We start from the raw sequence: 14,663 nt of genomic DNA, 5'->3' as shown, positions 1-14,663 counted from the left end.
AAATAGTGTGCGAAGTTGAGAGATTCAGAGAAAAAGAGACATTTTTCAAGGGTATTTCGGTGGAGCGCAGTTGCAAGAACTGTGCCGAGCTAATACAAAGTGGTCTATAAAAGCTGATTCCAGTAGTTTGCAAACGTCTTCTAAATCTTTTAAATGATGGCTCAGTTTGAAAAGTTGTCAATAAAAATAGTTTTTGACGGTCTGATTTTTTGTTAGTACTTATGGGATCCCGACGTCTCGGTTGTGGCATGATGAATAACTGATTACATCTAACTGATCTTCTACCGATCGGAACGAACAGAAACGCGCCATAGGTACACCAGTCATTCTCGATTCATTACATCAGGTGTAATTTCGATGATGACTTTCTTTCTACACCTCTTCTATCGCCCGTATATGTTATCTGTCTGTATATCTCTATATCCAGATGTCCCCAATTCTCTTTCATTAGCACGAACACACAAGATCACACATATGTTTTTTTCTCCTGATTCCAAATGTTGTACACTTTCGAATTCCTTCTTCCACTACTAGTGCACACCTCATTTCTCGCTAAAGCTTCTTCTTCTTCTTCTTTCGTTTGAGTTCTTCAGCCTTCTTGTGTAATGTGTGGAGAGCACATCTTGTCTCGGCTCCTTCGGGGTTTATTAGAGAATCAGAGATTGGGTTCTGAAGCTTTCAAACTGGGGAGGCTTCAGAAAAGAAAGGAGCAAAGAAGAACTGCGGAGGAGGGTAGAGTGCTCTTACGATATATTATTGTCAGCTGTTCCACGTGTTTTTTTCGGCTTTTCGTTATTTTCTTTCTCTGAAACACGTCATTGGCTTCTGTAATGTTTCGAGAAGGTGGTGACACATCTGAAAATGGCTAAAAAGAGAAAACAATATGACACATATTTTCATACATCTATTGTTTCTATTTTAGAAGAAAAGATGGGACAATTTTTGTATTGGAAGATGAAAATAAGAGAAAGAGAAAACAATATTTTCGAAAAATGATAAACGTATCACAGATTGAAAAAAGAAAAACAATTTGAAGGGGGTTCATGTGAATTATAAACTCAAACTACATGTTTTGAGTAACTAAATTTCTCATTTATTGGAACTTTATTCAGATCACGGCAATAATTCTGAGGGCGATAACCTTCGACTTATTGGTCAAAGAACACTTGTTTTCTTTTAAATTGTACTTTTCAAGTTTCCCGTTTGTTTTTAAAGATACAACGATATAGTAAGAGCTTCCATAGAATTCTCACCACCCTTCTTCACTTTTGTTGTCTGGAAACCTTCTGAAAATAAGAAATACTCATCAAGATATCTAGTTGAATACCCAAGGAAAAGATGCAAAAAAAGTTAATTTTTGATAGTATTATTTTGCTATTAAAAAAATTGGTATTTCATTTGTTGTCTTCTCTAATTCTCATGTTTTTCTCTTCAAATTGGTTTATAAGCATCTTGTTTTCAATGAAGTCTTTTTCGAACTAAATTTTTAGATTTGCATCTGGTTTGTTGTAAATGTTGTACACTTTGAAATTTTTATTCGAATTGACTTAAATTAATTTAAAAAATGATATATCACAGATTGAAAACAGCAAAGCAAGTGTGAGAGGGGCAACATTAAAACAATAAGCACTATATTCATAAAATATTTCAAACATGAGCAACTTCTTCATCGTCTTTTTGTTTTTCGTCATCTGAAGGATCTGCATACGGAGCGAGGCTTGGAAATTGTTCGATAAGACGAATCAGTTCCCCCTCTTCGCCATAGAGAATTTTATCGCACACTGGGAGGACCTGGAAGTTTAGATAATTCATGAATCCTGTATCTGGATGTCTTGTAGTATCTTTGTGTATATCTAATATCTCTTACCATGGTAAGAATGAAAGTTGTAGAATATGCAAAAACCGCTCCGTCTCGAATATTATCTGATAAATGTTGAAGATACATTTTCCACAGTTCATCGGCATACACTTCACATAAAACTTGAATTGGGGATCTGAAATGTTATAACTAGGCTTACAAAAATGAAAAGACAGCTATTACAATCTGAGAGGCGCCAAATCCTTAGAAAGCGTGTGAGCCACTCTTGCAAAGTGTACCACATTTTGGGAAACATTCAGAGAACTTTTCGTCTCATCGTTGGCAGAAATCGCCCATTCCACATTGATTCCTACATCTGACAGCTCTTCAACAAGTCTATTCAACGCGGATTCAGAATCCAGAACATAAGGTCGCCACTTTTCTTCCGAAATTCTCATCTTTACAGCGTCACAAATATTCTCGAAATTTCCCTGAAGTGCTCGTTCCAATGGAGTACTCAATAATCGATTGACTTCAAAATTCAGATGAACACCAATTGCCGTTAAATCTTCCATTGTATGCATTACATTCTTCCATGTATATGCAATAACTGCAATTGCAGGTGCGACTTCAATCACATGTCTTCTGATTAGATTTAGCAATGTACTCAATTCATATGAACACCATTGAAGTACTTGACAGTAGTATTGTGGCATTGAACGGAACTCATTAGCAATGTCTGACACTGCATTTCCGTACAGAGTACACAACTGTTTGACATATGATATTGGTTCCTCTGATACGGTGACGTCACGCATAGCGTTACGTTGCATTGCACTTCGTCGTCTTAGATACACATCGGTTGCATAAGTTCCACGTCCTAGTTGGGTCAGAAGGGTTCGAGCTTTTTTCATTGCTCGTGGCCCGCCATGTACTGCTCCAGGGCGGCTGACGTCATCACTGAGAAGTTGAACAATCTGGAAAAGAAAATTAATGAATATAAATGTTTCGAAAACAGCAGGATTGAGTATGTAAGTTTATATAACCTACCGTATTTTCTCTCATTTGAAGTTGAATATCAATAACTGCATCTTTCGTTGGACATTGCTTCCATTCATGAATCAATTCAACAGCTTGATCCAAATCTCTATGAGCAATACAATCATCCAATTCAGCGGGCAATTCAGAGAGCCAGGAAATGTCATTATCATCTAAATACTTCGTCAATTTTCTAAAACGGGAAGAATTGTGCTGAAACTCACTTCTCTCCTCATCTCCAACATCTTCATCTTCTTCTTGAAAAGTTGATTTCTCTTCGATTACTGTAGCCGCCACTGCTGCTGCTTTTCTCTCCTTAACCGTTTGCCGTTTTCCTCGAATTGTTGCCTGTCGAACAAGACTTCCTTTATGAAGAATTTCTCGTTTTGCCTGTTCTAATTCATCGAACCATAATGTTCGAATTCTGGCACTTTCACATAAGTAACAACGCGATTCTGGGAAAATTAATAATTTCAGAACTTTTCCAGCATTGGCAGCTCCGGATTCTCGATCTTTCACATTAACAGGGGCAACGGAATTGAGGGAAAGAGTGGATTCCATTCTAAAAACTACGAATGAGTGTATTAAAAAATAGAAAAAAGGTTTAAATTTTGATTATCCGTTTTTCAACACTGCGGTGAAGTGAGAGGAATACCCATAAACTTTCTATAGGAAAACTTACACATATTTTCCAGCTGCATTGATATTTCCAATAATAAGACGATGGGATAGCAGAATGAGCATACACTTCTGGACAGGTTTTTTTGTCTCGACATCAAACTGTTCCATTTCTCCGTGAAGAATTACTTTTTCAGAAGTTGACATGTTATTGAGAATCCCGCCAATTCCTTCCATTTTCTGCATTAAAATTTGAATTGGATTTGTATTTGATGTAGTTGTTGAATGTGATGACACAGTGTGAATTGAATTTTTATCGTCGTCAGTCATCATTAATAAGTTTTCGATGACTTGTTTCTGTTCAATGAGAGAGTGTGTTAGTTGGTAGATCTCTCGTTCCAAATCTGAAATGCATAAATGAGTTATCTAATTATATTCAAAAAGAAAATGGGTAGATTTTTGATGAAACACTTCCCGTTTCATTTCAGATTTTTCTTTTACAACTGATTCTCTCAATTCATTAGAGTTTAATGTTAAAATTTCAGAACAAGTTCTCCCGTTTTCAAAGTTTTTGGCTATGTATCACTCACGAGAAATTTCTTTTGAAGAATCAATGAATTGTTGATAATTCCGGAATACATTATTTTTCAGCGTCTCCTGTGATGCGTGATTTAATGCACTCATCTCAGATCGAAGTTGTCGAAGCTTTCGGGTTTCATCACCGATTTTTACTCCTTTTAGACGATCTCGGATATCTGAAAATGATTTCTTGATGAAACAATAAAAAACGAGTTTTTCTAACTTACAATCTGACGGAGAAAAAGCATCGGTCTGGAATAATCCATCCTCGTTTGAACCCATTTTTATGCTGTAAAAAATGATTATTGGTAGGAAAAATTATTATTTTTTAATCATTGAATTTCAGGAGAATAAAAAATAAACTCGGAAGTGCACTGAAAATGTGTCATCGAATATCCGCGTCTCGTACTCTCTAACCCGTAGCAAGGGGGCACACTTGCATTTGTACGTCAAGTGCACGCACGTGAGGACTACGATCGTATAGACTCCCCATGGAATACTCGAATTATTACTAAATTTTAGATCTAGTCAAAATGCATATTGTAGAGGTAAGAATTGGATGTTTTATTTGGTCCAAATTTTAGAAATTCCACCTAGAAAACTGAATCGAAACATTGAAAAGATTCTCTACTGGTGAATTTTAGGTAATCGTGGGTCACTCATCAACCCGTCTGCCTCCAGGTCGTCCAGACGGGCATACACACAAATGGACTCTTTTTGTAAAGCCTGCAAATAGAGAATACGAAGATTTTCTGGATACGAAATTGATACAAAAGGTCAAATTTAAGATCCATGAAACATTCGAACAACCGGAAAGATTGGTCAAAAAACCACCATTCAAGGTTTGGTTTATTTTAACTTTTGCTTTATTAAGGAAAGACGCTGAAAAATTTAAAAAAAAAAAAAAAAGAGGTTCATGAAAAAAAAGGCGGAGTCTGAAATTTTCTAGGTCTATTCAAATGCCACTAGAGAATTGTAATTTTCAGATTACGGAAAGTGGATTCGCATCATTTGGTGCAGTAGTGACAATATACTTGAATCTACCGAATGAAAAGCCACGTAGTATACCTTATGAACTCACACTCTTCACTGGTGACCACGATGTTCAAAACGAAGTACAGAAGTTAGCAATCAGAAGTGAAGATGTCCCACAAGCGTATCTGGAACAAATCAGGAGATATTCAAAATCGAAAAAGCGGAAAGCGTCAATGATTTCATCATCAAATGATGAGAAGTCACCACAAGATAATCATAGGAAAAGTCAGAAAATGACACCATCAGAAGATGAAAAAATGGAGAAGAAGGTTAAGAAAAGAGACATGGAATTCGATGAGCAATATGAGAAAAAGAAGGATAAAAAAGAAAAAAAGGAAAAAGAGGTGAAGGAGCCCAAAGAAAAAGTAAAAACCCCGGATGAATTGACGAAGAAGCTGAATGAATGTGAGGATCCATATGTAATTTATAAGTGAGTTTTTTGTACTACAAGAATTAAAAACATAAACGAAACTGAATAGATCTGATAGACTCAGTTTTGACGCAACATTACTCTAGCTGACAAACGAGCCAGTTCAACCAAGAGAGCTTTGGGAATCATAAATGTTAATATTCTCAATTTCATGAGTAAAAATCGCGGTGCAGTATACTGTAAAAATGGAAATCTACTTACATTCAGACAGAATCTTTAAATGATAAAATTAGAATAATTGTATTGATAACATTTTATGACACAAAACAAAACTCTCAAATTTCAGAGCCAGCGAGTTTTTGCTCAGTTTGCCGACAACTACACTCTCCAGTACGACGTTCAATCTTTCTTATGATCTCACCAAATGTGATACGGAAGCTCTGCTTGAAATTGGAAGGATATTGAAGTTGAAAAAGACCAAAAAATAGGATATAGTATTATTTTTATCTGTTGATCATAATATAAAAATTGACATAAACTTCTTCCTCGATCTCCTGTAACAAATCTTGTCCTTTCTGTATTTTTCAGCGGTAAACTACTGTGTCTGTTTTATTCCGTGACAGTGTTTGCACACATCTTTGAATTTTTTTTCAGTGTTACTTTTCTCAGCAATTTTTAAGTGAAAATAAACTATAAGCCATTTTTTTCCAAGAATTCTTCATGTTTTTCAACGGTTATTGACCGATAATACTATTAATTTGCTAAAATATTGTTTGAGTCCTATATTTCCGCTAATGATCATATTAATTGACTTTTACTCAACTCCTTTTGAACCTGAAAAGCTTTTTCTTTCTATATTATTATACTCGTTCTGAAATATTTATATCTAGTCTTAAATGAGAAGGATACACTGGTCTTGACACGACGACGGAGAGAGGAAAGGCCAGAGGCGCAGACACCGAGTGAAAATCAATACGCCGCGGCCCCAAGTCCCGTTCTCCGCGTGAGAAATCGAACACTTTTTCCAAATCAATCCTCAGTTTTCATATCAATCGATCAGTAATACTCAGTCAGGTTAGAGATATTTTAAGGGTCTCAACTTCCCAACAGCATAAGTCCAACCAAAGCGAACAAAGTTCAATTTCCATCGATTTTCGTGACTTTTGTTGATTTTTGCGGAAGATTCACTCTCATTACTGCTCACATGTTATCCAGCTATAGTTCCAGCTACTTCGTCTATTTTCGAACTTTTTTTTGTATTCTCAGCGATCAAATCTTATCAATAGAACTCCTCTGCTCAACGGTGATGAAATCAGGTTGCTCACGGAATCAGAATTTCTCAAACCTTTTGAAGATACTTTCGTTCCAGATTCCTATCAGTTCTCTTTTCATTTTAACCAGTTTCGTTTCGTTTTTATTACTTCACTTCGCTAAAAAATTGCCCTCCGATCATTTCCTGTAACTATCTTCATTTCTTAAGCTCACTTATCTGAAGTGTTGGTTTTCAGGATTAAATCAAATGTCTGATCGAAATATAGCGGACGGGAGGTCGGACCATAATTATCTCGCCACAAAACCCTCGTGTTCTAGTACCAGAAGACACTCATCCGCATTACACAGTAACGAATGTATGACGAATGTTGAATCAGTTGTACTCACACAAAGATGGACAGTCAGCAACTTCGATAGTCTCTTAAAACTAAGTCAACCTGGAAGTTGCCTTCGGAGCACTGTTTTCAAGTAGGGATTTACGAATTTTAAATGTTTTTTTCATTCATGGTCATTGTGGTTGCCCATCTCAGTCGCGTGATTTGAAATTTTGGAAATATACATTTATTCTATTTCAGAGATGATGCCGTTCCAGAAGCTTGTTGGCAATTGTGTCTCTATCCCGGCGGGAAACGAGAAGAGAATGCAAACAATGTCTCACTGTTTCTGAAAATGTCAGCGACATCACCTTCGAAGGAAGTGATCCTCAAGGCCGAATATCGTTTCTATTTTCTCGACGACAACGAGGAGCCAAAATTCAGTAATGTAAACGTTGGTGAATTCCACGCAAAACCACCGAAAGGCGGACATTCGTGGGGTCTCAGAAATATTCCGACTGCCAAAGTACAAAATAGTATCCGCCAAGATAAGTCATTGGTCATTTCGTGCCATATCGAACTCATTCCCGACGTGTCAAAAGTTCCATGCAAACGGGTTCCAATAATGCCTTCGATCAAAATGCCATTCTCGCAAGTTCCAACGTCATATGTCGAACGAGGTTAGTTTTTTTCCCCCTTAAGTTGCAATTTTTTATTAACGAATCTTTTATTAAAGAAAGCGGTATCATCAGCAATTTTTCTTTCAGAACTGGATATGTTTTCCACTAGCGAAGGAGTGGACATGACAATTATTGCCGGACCACCTGATGGAGACCGGCAATCGTTCCGTGTACACGCATACAAGCTTCGTGCTCATTCAGACGTCTTCCAAATGATGCTCAGTCATGGTCAAATGCGAGAAAGCCAAGAAAAGAAGATTGAAATTCTCGATTTCTCACCAGTGGCTGTCCGTGCGATGCTCGAATTTATCTATGCCGGCGTGATAAAATCAGAAATCGACGTGTATCAGGCGGTCGATGTGATGCAAATCGCCGAGAAGTATCAAATTCTCGCTCTGAAAATGACATGCGAGCAGCATTTGCTGGACAGGCTCAGTGTGAACAACGTGCTTGAGTGCATTACACATGCGGAGCGATACAACACTGATGTCTTATACGATGCTTGTATTGACTTCGTAAGTGCCATAACTGAAAATTAAATTCTTTACATGAACTTTATTTCTTTCCAGGCTGTGCATAACCGCCAAACGATAATGGCCCTTCCGGCATGGCGTGTTTTCATTCAAGAAGAACCAATGTTGGCCAACAACTTGCTCGAAAAGATGGTCAATGCCAATGACGTCTCCCCACCAACCAAAAAATCTCGTGTATAGCCCCCTGACCCCCTCACTTTCACCGCTCTTTCATACTTCTTGAAAACGCATTAGATACTCTTTCTAGTCATAGTTGAAATGCTGCATTCTGTTGCTATTGACCGCTATCCTCTGCACTACATCTACCACTGAACCAGCTCTTTTCTCCTGATTTCTGTGATGTATTCTTCTTCTTTCCCCTTCCCCATCTATGTCATTTTCAGTCCGATTCATACCCAACTAAATTCACCCAATATTCTCTGTTTTATTCTGGAAGTGATTCCCAACACTTCTGCTTCTTTTTACTTTTTCTATACGCCAATTTTTTTGTCTACAGTCTCACAATTTTACATTTTTCTTGGCGCCCCGGTGTTTCATTTTAGTCCCTCAATTCATCATTTATCCATGCCCCGTAAACATTTTTCACACATTTTCCTCTCGCTTCTCTTGTTTCTTTTTCATTTGTGAATTAACTTGTATTTTAACTCTTCTCCCTACAACAGTTTCCTTCTTCTCATATGCCATCCTCCTCATATATTTCCTTTTTTCTGTGTTTGTGAATGAAGTCTCTCAATTTGGCAATTCACTTCTTTTTTCTGGTCAGATTGTCAGTTTCTTGTTCATATATCTCTTTTGGTTTGAAATCTCTACAGAATAAAAGCCAAAAACTCCAACAGTAACTTGAAAAATACTATAATAGTTCTGCTTTCAACATTTTTACTTGCAGATGGGTCGAATGAACGTATCAATGATGCGTTACCTGGAAGGTGACCACTTCCGAGTGCTCATTGCCGTTGAAATGGGAATGAAGAATCATGAAGTCGTTCCACTGGCACTAGTTTCATCAATTGCTGGAATTCACAGAGGGGGTGTACTCAGAACACTCAATGATTTATGCAAACATCAGTTGGTCGCTTTCGAGAGAAGCAAGAAATGTAAGATTTTAGGCATAATATGAGATGCAAGAAGATCGAGAAAAGGCCTGAATTATGACATTGTTAACATCGCAATCAATATTTTTTAACATGAAACTTCGCAATTCTGGTTTGAACCATTTTTGTTTTTCCTTTTTTTCTTGATGGCGCTGTATACAATTCAACTTCTGATCTTTCTTCTAACATCCAAAATTTCAGTTGATGGCTATCGTCTTACAATCCGTGGTTACGACTACCTCGCTCTCCGTGCCCTCTGCTCTCGTGACGTCGTCGGAAGTGTCGGAAATCAAATTGGAATTGGAAAGGAGTCGGATGTTTATGTGGGCGGTGACCCAGAACTCAATGATTTGTGTCTGAAATTCCATAGATTGGGTCGTACTTCGTTCAGAAAAATCAAGGAAAAACGAGATTATCACAAGAAGAGAAAGAGTGCCTCATGGCTGTATTTGAGCCGTTTAGCAGCTGCGAAGGAATTCGCATTTCTGAAAGCGCTCCAAGAGAGAGGATTTCCAGTTCCAAAAGGAGTCGATGTGTGTCGTCATTTGGTTGTAATGCAATTAGTTATTGGACAAACACTTTGTAATGTAAACCATGTGGAAGATCCTGCTGCATTGTATGACAGATTGATGGCACTTATTGTTAAACTGGCCAGACATGGTGTAATTCATGGAGATTTCAACGAATTCAATTTGATTATGCTCGAAGATGAACGTGTTGTTATGATTGATTTCCCGCAAATGGTATCAATCGATCATGCCAACGCGGAGTTTTACTTTGATCGTGATGTTACATGTGTTCGAACTTTTTTTAAAGTAAGTTGCTTATCAGACAATTTGCATTCAGACGGATCGTTGAGTTCTAAAATTTTAACTACTGCCTCCCGGCTTTAGAAAGGGATAAGAGGTCACTATCCGTCATTTCCAGACCACAGACCTGAAAATTTTCGAACCTCCCGACAGAATAGTTATTTTGGAATTTTATCTCCCAGCAAAAGATCGTTCCTCGAGCATCAACGAATCGTCTGAGTTGCATTGATTTCACTATTTATCAGCTTTATGTCAACAATTCATAAGTACCAACTTTCCAGAGACGATTCGACTATGAAAGTGAAGATTGGCCAAAGTTTGATGAGATCGAGAGAAAAGGAAACATGGATGTCCTGTTGGAAGCATCTGGATTTACAAAAAAGATGGCTCTGGATCTGAATAAAGCTTATGATGATGGGAACTTTTTGGCACATTGTGAGCAAGAGCTAAGAACTGAAAAGCAGGAAGATGAAGAAGGTGAAAAGGAGGAGGATTCGGACTCCTCAGATTCAGAATCAGAAGGAATGGAAGCTATTCAAGAAGACGAGGAAGAGAAGGATCACGAAGAGGTTCAAGCTCAAGTGAAGTCTGTCAAACAACAAAAAATTGTTCTTTCTCAATCTACTCGTTTCAATGATTGGCTATCTGATGCCACGACTCTGTTGGATAATGTTGACTTGAAGGAATTGAAGACAGAGGAAGGATACGACGATAGTGATTTGCCGGATAAAATTGTTAGTTCATTGGAAATTTATTTTTTATACAACCGTTTTCCAGAATCATCCTCCCGGAGTAACAGCCAGTAAAGAATCAGAATCTTCTGATAATGATGATGAACAAGAAGACGAGGAGGAAGAAGAAGATGATCATGTGGCAGTTGAGGAGCAGTTGGCTAAGGTTGTGAAGAAGAAAAGAAGAGGCGTAGTGCAAAGTGGAGCAAGAAGTGTCGCAAGCAGTGCTGCCACATTTTCAGCTGAAGAAATTAAAAGAAAGTTGGCATTGGATAAGAAACGAAATAAGGAAAAGGTTAGTAGATATATTTATCTATTATTTATATAATGCACAGAGATACAGTAACCTCCAATGTATTTCAATATTGTAGATTCGTCTGAAGGTCAAAGGAAAACAAAGTGCAGTGGGCCGTAACCGAAAGGATAATAAAAATGTAATTGCGGAGTACGCCGGATGGATTTGATTGGATAATTTGATGGAAAATGGCAACTTTTCTATATTTAATTGACTTCTTGTTTCCAGCAGCCATTTCATTTTTTGAATCAAAATCATAGTTCCTATTCATCTTTTTCCCACATCAGTTAATTGTTTTGTTCTGTTAACTCATTTTTCCTCTTTTTGAGATATTTCCTATGAAAAACTCGGATTTTTTAAAATTTATCGTTTTTTCTTGTTCTGTTAACACATTGTTTTTTGTTTTTTGTTCCGTTGACCCCATAAACCACTCAAAACACATTGTCCAACTCGGAGATTGCAACATATATCGTTGACACGTTCGTAACTTTCATCGTCGCTCTCTATCTGCCTATCTGATAAGGGGGAGTGTCCCTTTGTAATCAGTACATCATTCTATCACTGATAAGAGTATCAGTGACTTTGTCGCTAGTATCTTTTACATTTTTTCATTCATTCAGCACTTTTTCGAATTGATTGAAAGCGTGATCAAAATGACCCACGTTCGTGCCGTTATTCCCGACGACTTTGAGGTAAGATTTGAAATTCGAAAAACAAGTACCATCTTCACTATGAAAAAAAGAAGCAGATGAAATCTGGCGTGCCTGAAACGAGTCTTCCATAAGAGCAATATTGGAACGTTTTATCTATTATTACTAATTCGTTTAGAAATTTGGTACTTGACAGAAACTTCTACTTTTCCAATAAGTGGTTCTTGACCTAATTTCTGGAAAAAGGTATTCGGAAACAAAAAACAAAAAAAAACTACAGTGTTTCTACTGTATCTTTCACTAAATCACAGTTCAAGTATCTCTCTTTCAGCTCCCCGTTGAAGCTTTTGACATTCCACTTTGCTATCAAGGTGACTTGTCAGGAGTCGTCATTCCAGAAGGCCTCGTCAGAGATCGAGTTCGTCGTCTTGCTAAAGGTATAACCATTTGGTTACTTCAAACATTTCGTGAAAATTATTTCGAATTCCAGATATCAACGCTGAAATCGGAAACAAGCCGATCGCTTTACTATGTGTCCTCAAGGGATCCTACAAATTTTTCACTGCTCTCGTCGAAGAACTCACAAATGCTCGTTCGGCTTGCACAGAGCCGATGACCGTTGATTTTATTCGAGTCAAGAGTTATGAAGATCAAAGTAGTACTGGACAGGTGATGGAATATCAGCAAACACATAATGTTCAACTTTAAACTTTTCAGATTCAAATAATGGGACTGTCTAATCTGGACGAGCTGAAAGGAAAGAGTGTACTTGTTGTTGATGACATCTCCGACACTGGAAGAACTCTTGCCAAACTTCTGACCACTCTCAAAGAAACCGGAGTCGAGAAAACATGGACCGCCCTTCTCTTATCCAAACGTGTCAAACGTTTCGTCGATGTTCCAGAGGATTTCGTAGCATTCGAAATTCCAGATAAATTCATTGTTGGATACGGTCTCGATTATAATCAGAAATTCCGTGATTTGGGACACATTTGTGTAATGAGTCCATCCGGAATCGAGAAATACAAGACACATTAGTTGCCTTCTTCTTCTTCTTAACGTTGTTTTATCTCTGAAAATTGTGATTAATATGCTTTACTTCTAATGAATAAATATTGTTTTTTTGTAGTTTTTTTGAGGAGCTTTTATTGGTTTCAGTTCCAATAATTTCATGGTTTGAGATGTTGATATTTCAATGTCATACAAAAATTCTAACAAGATAATCCGTACATACTTCTTTTTTTAGATACATACCAAAAATGGAGAAAAAAAATGAGCAGCACTCCCGTCAAAAATTCATAGAAGAACAGCTCGCAGCTCTCAAACAGGTATCTTATTCAGGTTTTTGTTTGAAACATTTATGTGTTTTACTCCCATATGCCTGTATTTATCTATTTCTTTCCCTTATCGTCGTTTGTGTATAGTTTTAATTTGCAGGAAGAGAAAGCACTGAATGACAGCCGTCTAGCACTACTCAATCAAAAATGGCAAATTCAATCAGAACATGAGAAATTGAAAAGAAAAATTGTGGAAAGGGATGAAATGCAGCAGGCTCAGGCAGCAGAACCGGGAACATCCGGAATATAAATGATCATTTTCTTGTTGGTTTTCCAGATCTCAATTACCTTTCACTACTTTGCACATCATAATAAAAGTTAATTGATCTCTGAAAATCAACATTCTTCTCATAAATTTTCAGAGTCTATTTAATGCTGATAGATCTCATGATTCTAACGATATATCTCTCAACGTTGAACAAATGAGAAATTATTTCATTCCACATTGCCTGTTTTATTTCTTATCCATTTTTCTATTTCGAAATTCTTTGGAATAGTTTCTACTTCTTTGTGTTTCCACTCGTTTTCTGTTCCCTTTTTCTATTTTCACAGACACAAAAAATTAAGGAAGAAATAGCACAATGCAACGTCACCCAAATACGTTTCCTACTAAATTTTCCATTTCCCTGTGGAGCGCACTTGCTTTCCGTACCTTAGTGCTCTCTTTTTTTTCTTTTCAATGGATTTTATACTGTTTGTTCTTCTTCTTGTCGCTTTGAAATTATACGTTTAAAAACAAGTTGAAAAAGGAAAAATGAATATCTAATCTAATCAAAATTCAGAGTTTCAGCGGTTGTTGTTGTGATTTTTATGTGGTTTGTTTTTTTTCAAATATGTTTTTTGTGTCAATATGTGCTCAAAGAGCACAAAATCCAGTTTCCGGCACTTTCTGACGGAATATGGGTGCCGCCTATCTCCTCCCGGCTATTTCTGACGGAAATCGGGAAATACCGGAGGAGGAGACATTGCCCTCGTTCCCGTATTTCCCGTATTGTCTGCAGTCTCTCTTCACAAAATCACTTTTTCTTTCTCTATCCGTGTACAGAATCTCTATGCTTTCTTTGTTTTTAATTTTTCTTCCTGATCCATAATAATTCATGAATCATACTTGTGATCCGGACTCAGTTCAGAAGCTTTGAACGGCGACAGCCAGATAGCTAACTTTTGAATGCTTAATAGGCTATGTAAGAAATGACGATATTGGAATATTGACTAAAATACTCAAATCTTTTTTCAGACACCTAGTTTCCATTTCCCTTTTTTTATTTTGTATTCTTGATTGAGTTTAGATCCGAGGTACTCAATTGAACTTGCAGCTTGCGATTAGATTTGACCAGTCATAATTAGAACATTTTGGTCCTGGATCACATGTATGCAACAATCCACGTGAACTTTCTGAAAACCTACACGTGTTTCACTAGAATTTTCCTACACGAAGCTTGCTTCCAACGGAAAATTCAACTAACACTTCTCTATTATTTTCAGAGGAAATGAGAGAGCCATTTCATCTAGT

The 14,663-nt window shown here is 37.2% G+C and overlaps 6 protein-coding genes across 6 annotated transcripts; 5 read left to right on the top strand and 1 right to left on the bottom strand.

Annotated features, from left to right (window-relative positions):
- Window positions 1–1,647: 1,647 nt before the first annotated feature.
- GCK72_001495 (uncharacterized protein) lies at window positions 1,648–4,315 on the bottom strand (the record flags this gene model as incomplete). The annotated part of the gene is made up of 8 exons (XM_053722999.1): window positions 1,648–1,791; window positions 1,868–1,994; window positions 2,042–2,775; window positions 2,849–3,009; window positions 3,061–3,398; window positions 3,519–3,858; window positions 4,045–4,209; window positions 4,261–4,315. The coding sequence occupies 8 exons, from the start codon at window positions 4,313–4,315 to the stop codon at window positions 1,648–1,650; spliced, it is 2,064 nt and encodes a 687-aa protein (XP_053591644.1).
- Window positions 4,316–4,566: 251 nt separating this feature from the next.
- Window positions 4,567–5,926, top strand: GCK72_001494 (uncharacterized protein; the record flags this gene model as incomplete). Its single annotated transcript, XM_003097654.2, has 4 exons — window positions 4,567–4,581; window positions 4,678–4,875; window positions 5,020–5,498; window positions 5,785–5,926. The coding sequence occupies 4 exons, from the start codon at window positions 4,567–4,569 to the stop codon at window positions 5,924–5,926; spliced, it is 834 nt and encodes a 277-aa protein (XP_003097702.1).
- A 1,031-nt stretch (window positions 5,927–6,957) lies between these two features.
- On the top strand, window positions 6,958–8,417 carry GCK72_001493 (uncharacterized protein; the record flags this gene model as incomplete). The annotated part of the gene is made up of 4 exons (XM_003097647.2): window positions 6,958–7,178; window positions 7,286–7,704; window positions 7,792–8,219; window positions 8,274–8,417. The coding sequence occupies 4 exons, from the start codon at window positions 6,958–6,960 to the stop codon at window positions 8,415–8,417; spliced, it is 1,212 nt and encodes a 403-aa protein (XP_003097695.1).
- A 706-nt stretch (window positions 8,418–9,123) lies between these two features.
- GCK72_001492 (uncharacterized protein) lies at window positions 9,124–11,332 on the top strand (the record flags this gene model as incomplete). The annotated part of the gene is made up of 5 exons (XM_003097672.2): window positions 9,124–9,331; window positions 9,530–10,143; window positions 10,419–10,871; window positions 10,915–11,163; window positions 11,240–11,332. The coding sequence occupies 5 exons, from the start codon at window positions 9,124–9,126 to the stop codon at window positions 11,330–11,332; spliced, it is 1,617 nt and encodes a 538-aa protein (XP_003097720.2).
- A 484-nt stretch (window positions 11,333–11,816) lies between these two features.
- GCK72_001491 (uncharacterized protein) lies at window positions 11,817–12,851 on the top strand (the record flags this gene model as incomplete). The annotated part of the gene is made up of 4 exons (XM_053722998.1): window positions 11,817–11,855; window positions 12,145–12,250; window positions 12,304–12,482; window positions 12,531–12,851. 4 exons carry the CDS (start codon window positions 11,817–11,819, stop codon window positions 12,849–12,851), a joined length of 645 nt encoding a protein of 214 aa, XP_053591643.1.
- Window positions 12,852–13,072: 221 nt separating this feature from the next.
- Window positions 13,073–13,400, top strand: GCK72_001490 (uncharacterized protein; the record flags this gene model as incomplete). Its single annotated transcript, XM_003097644.2, has 2 exons — window positions 13,073–13,141; window positions 13,251–13,400. The coding sequence occupies 2 exons, from the start codon at window positions 13,073–13,075 to the stop codon at window positions 13,398–13,400; spliced, it is 219 nt and encodes a 72-aa protein (XP_003097692.1).
- Between the last annotated feature and the right edge of the window lie 1,263 nt (window positions 13,401–14,663).

Source organism: Caenorhabditis remanei, chromosome I (genome assembly GCF_010183535.1).
Source record: "Caenorhabditis remanei strain PX506 chromosome I, whole genome shotgun sequence".
Taxonomy (NCBI): Eukaryota; Metazoa; Nematoda; class Chromadorea; order Rhabditida; family Rhabditidae; genus Caenorhabditis; species Caenorhabditis remanei.
Note: the sequence above shows the minus strand (reverse complement) of the source record. Positions and strands in the feature narration are given on the sequence as shown.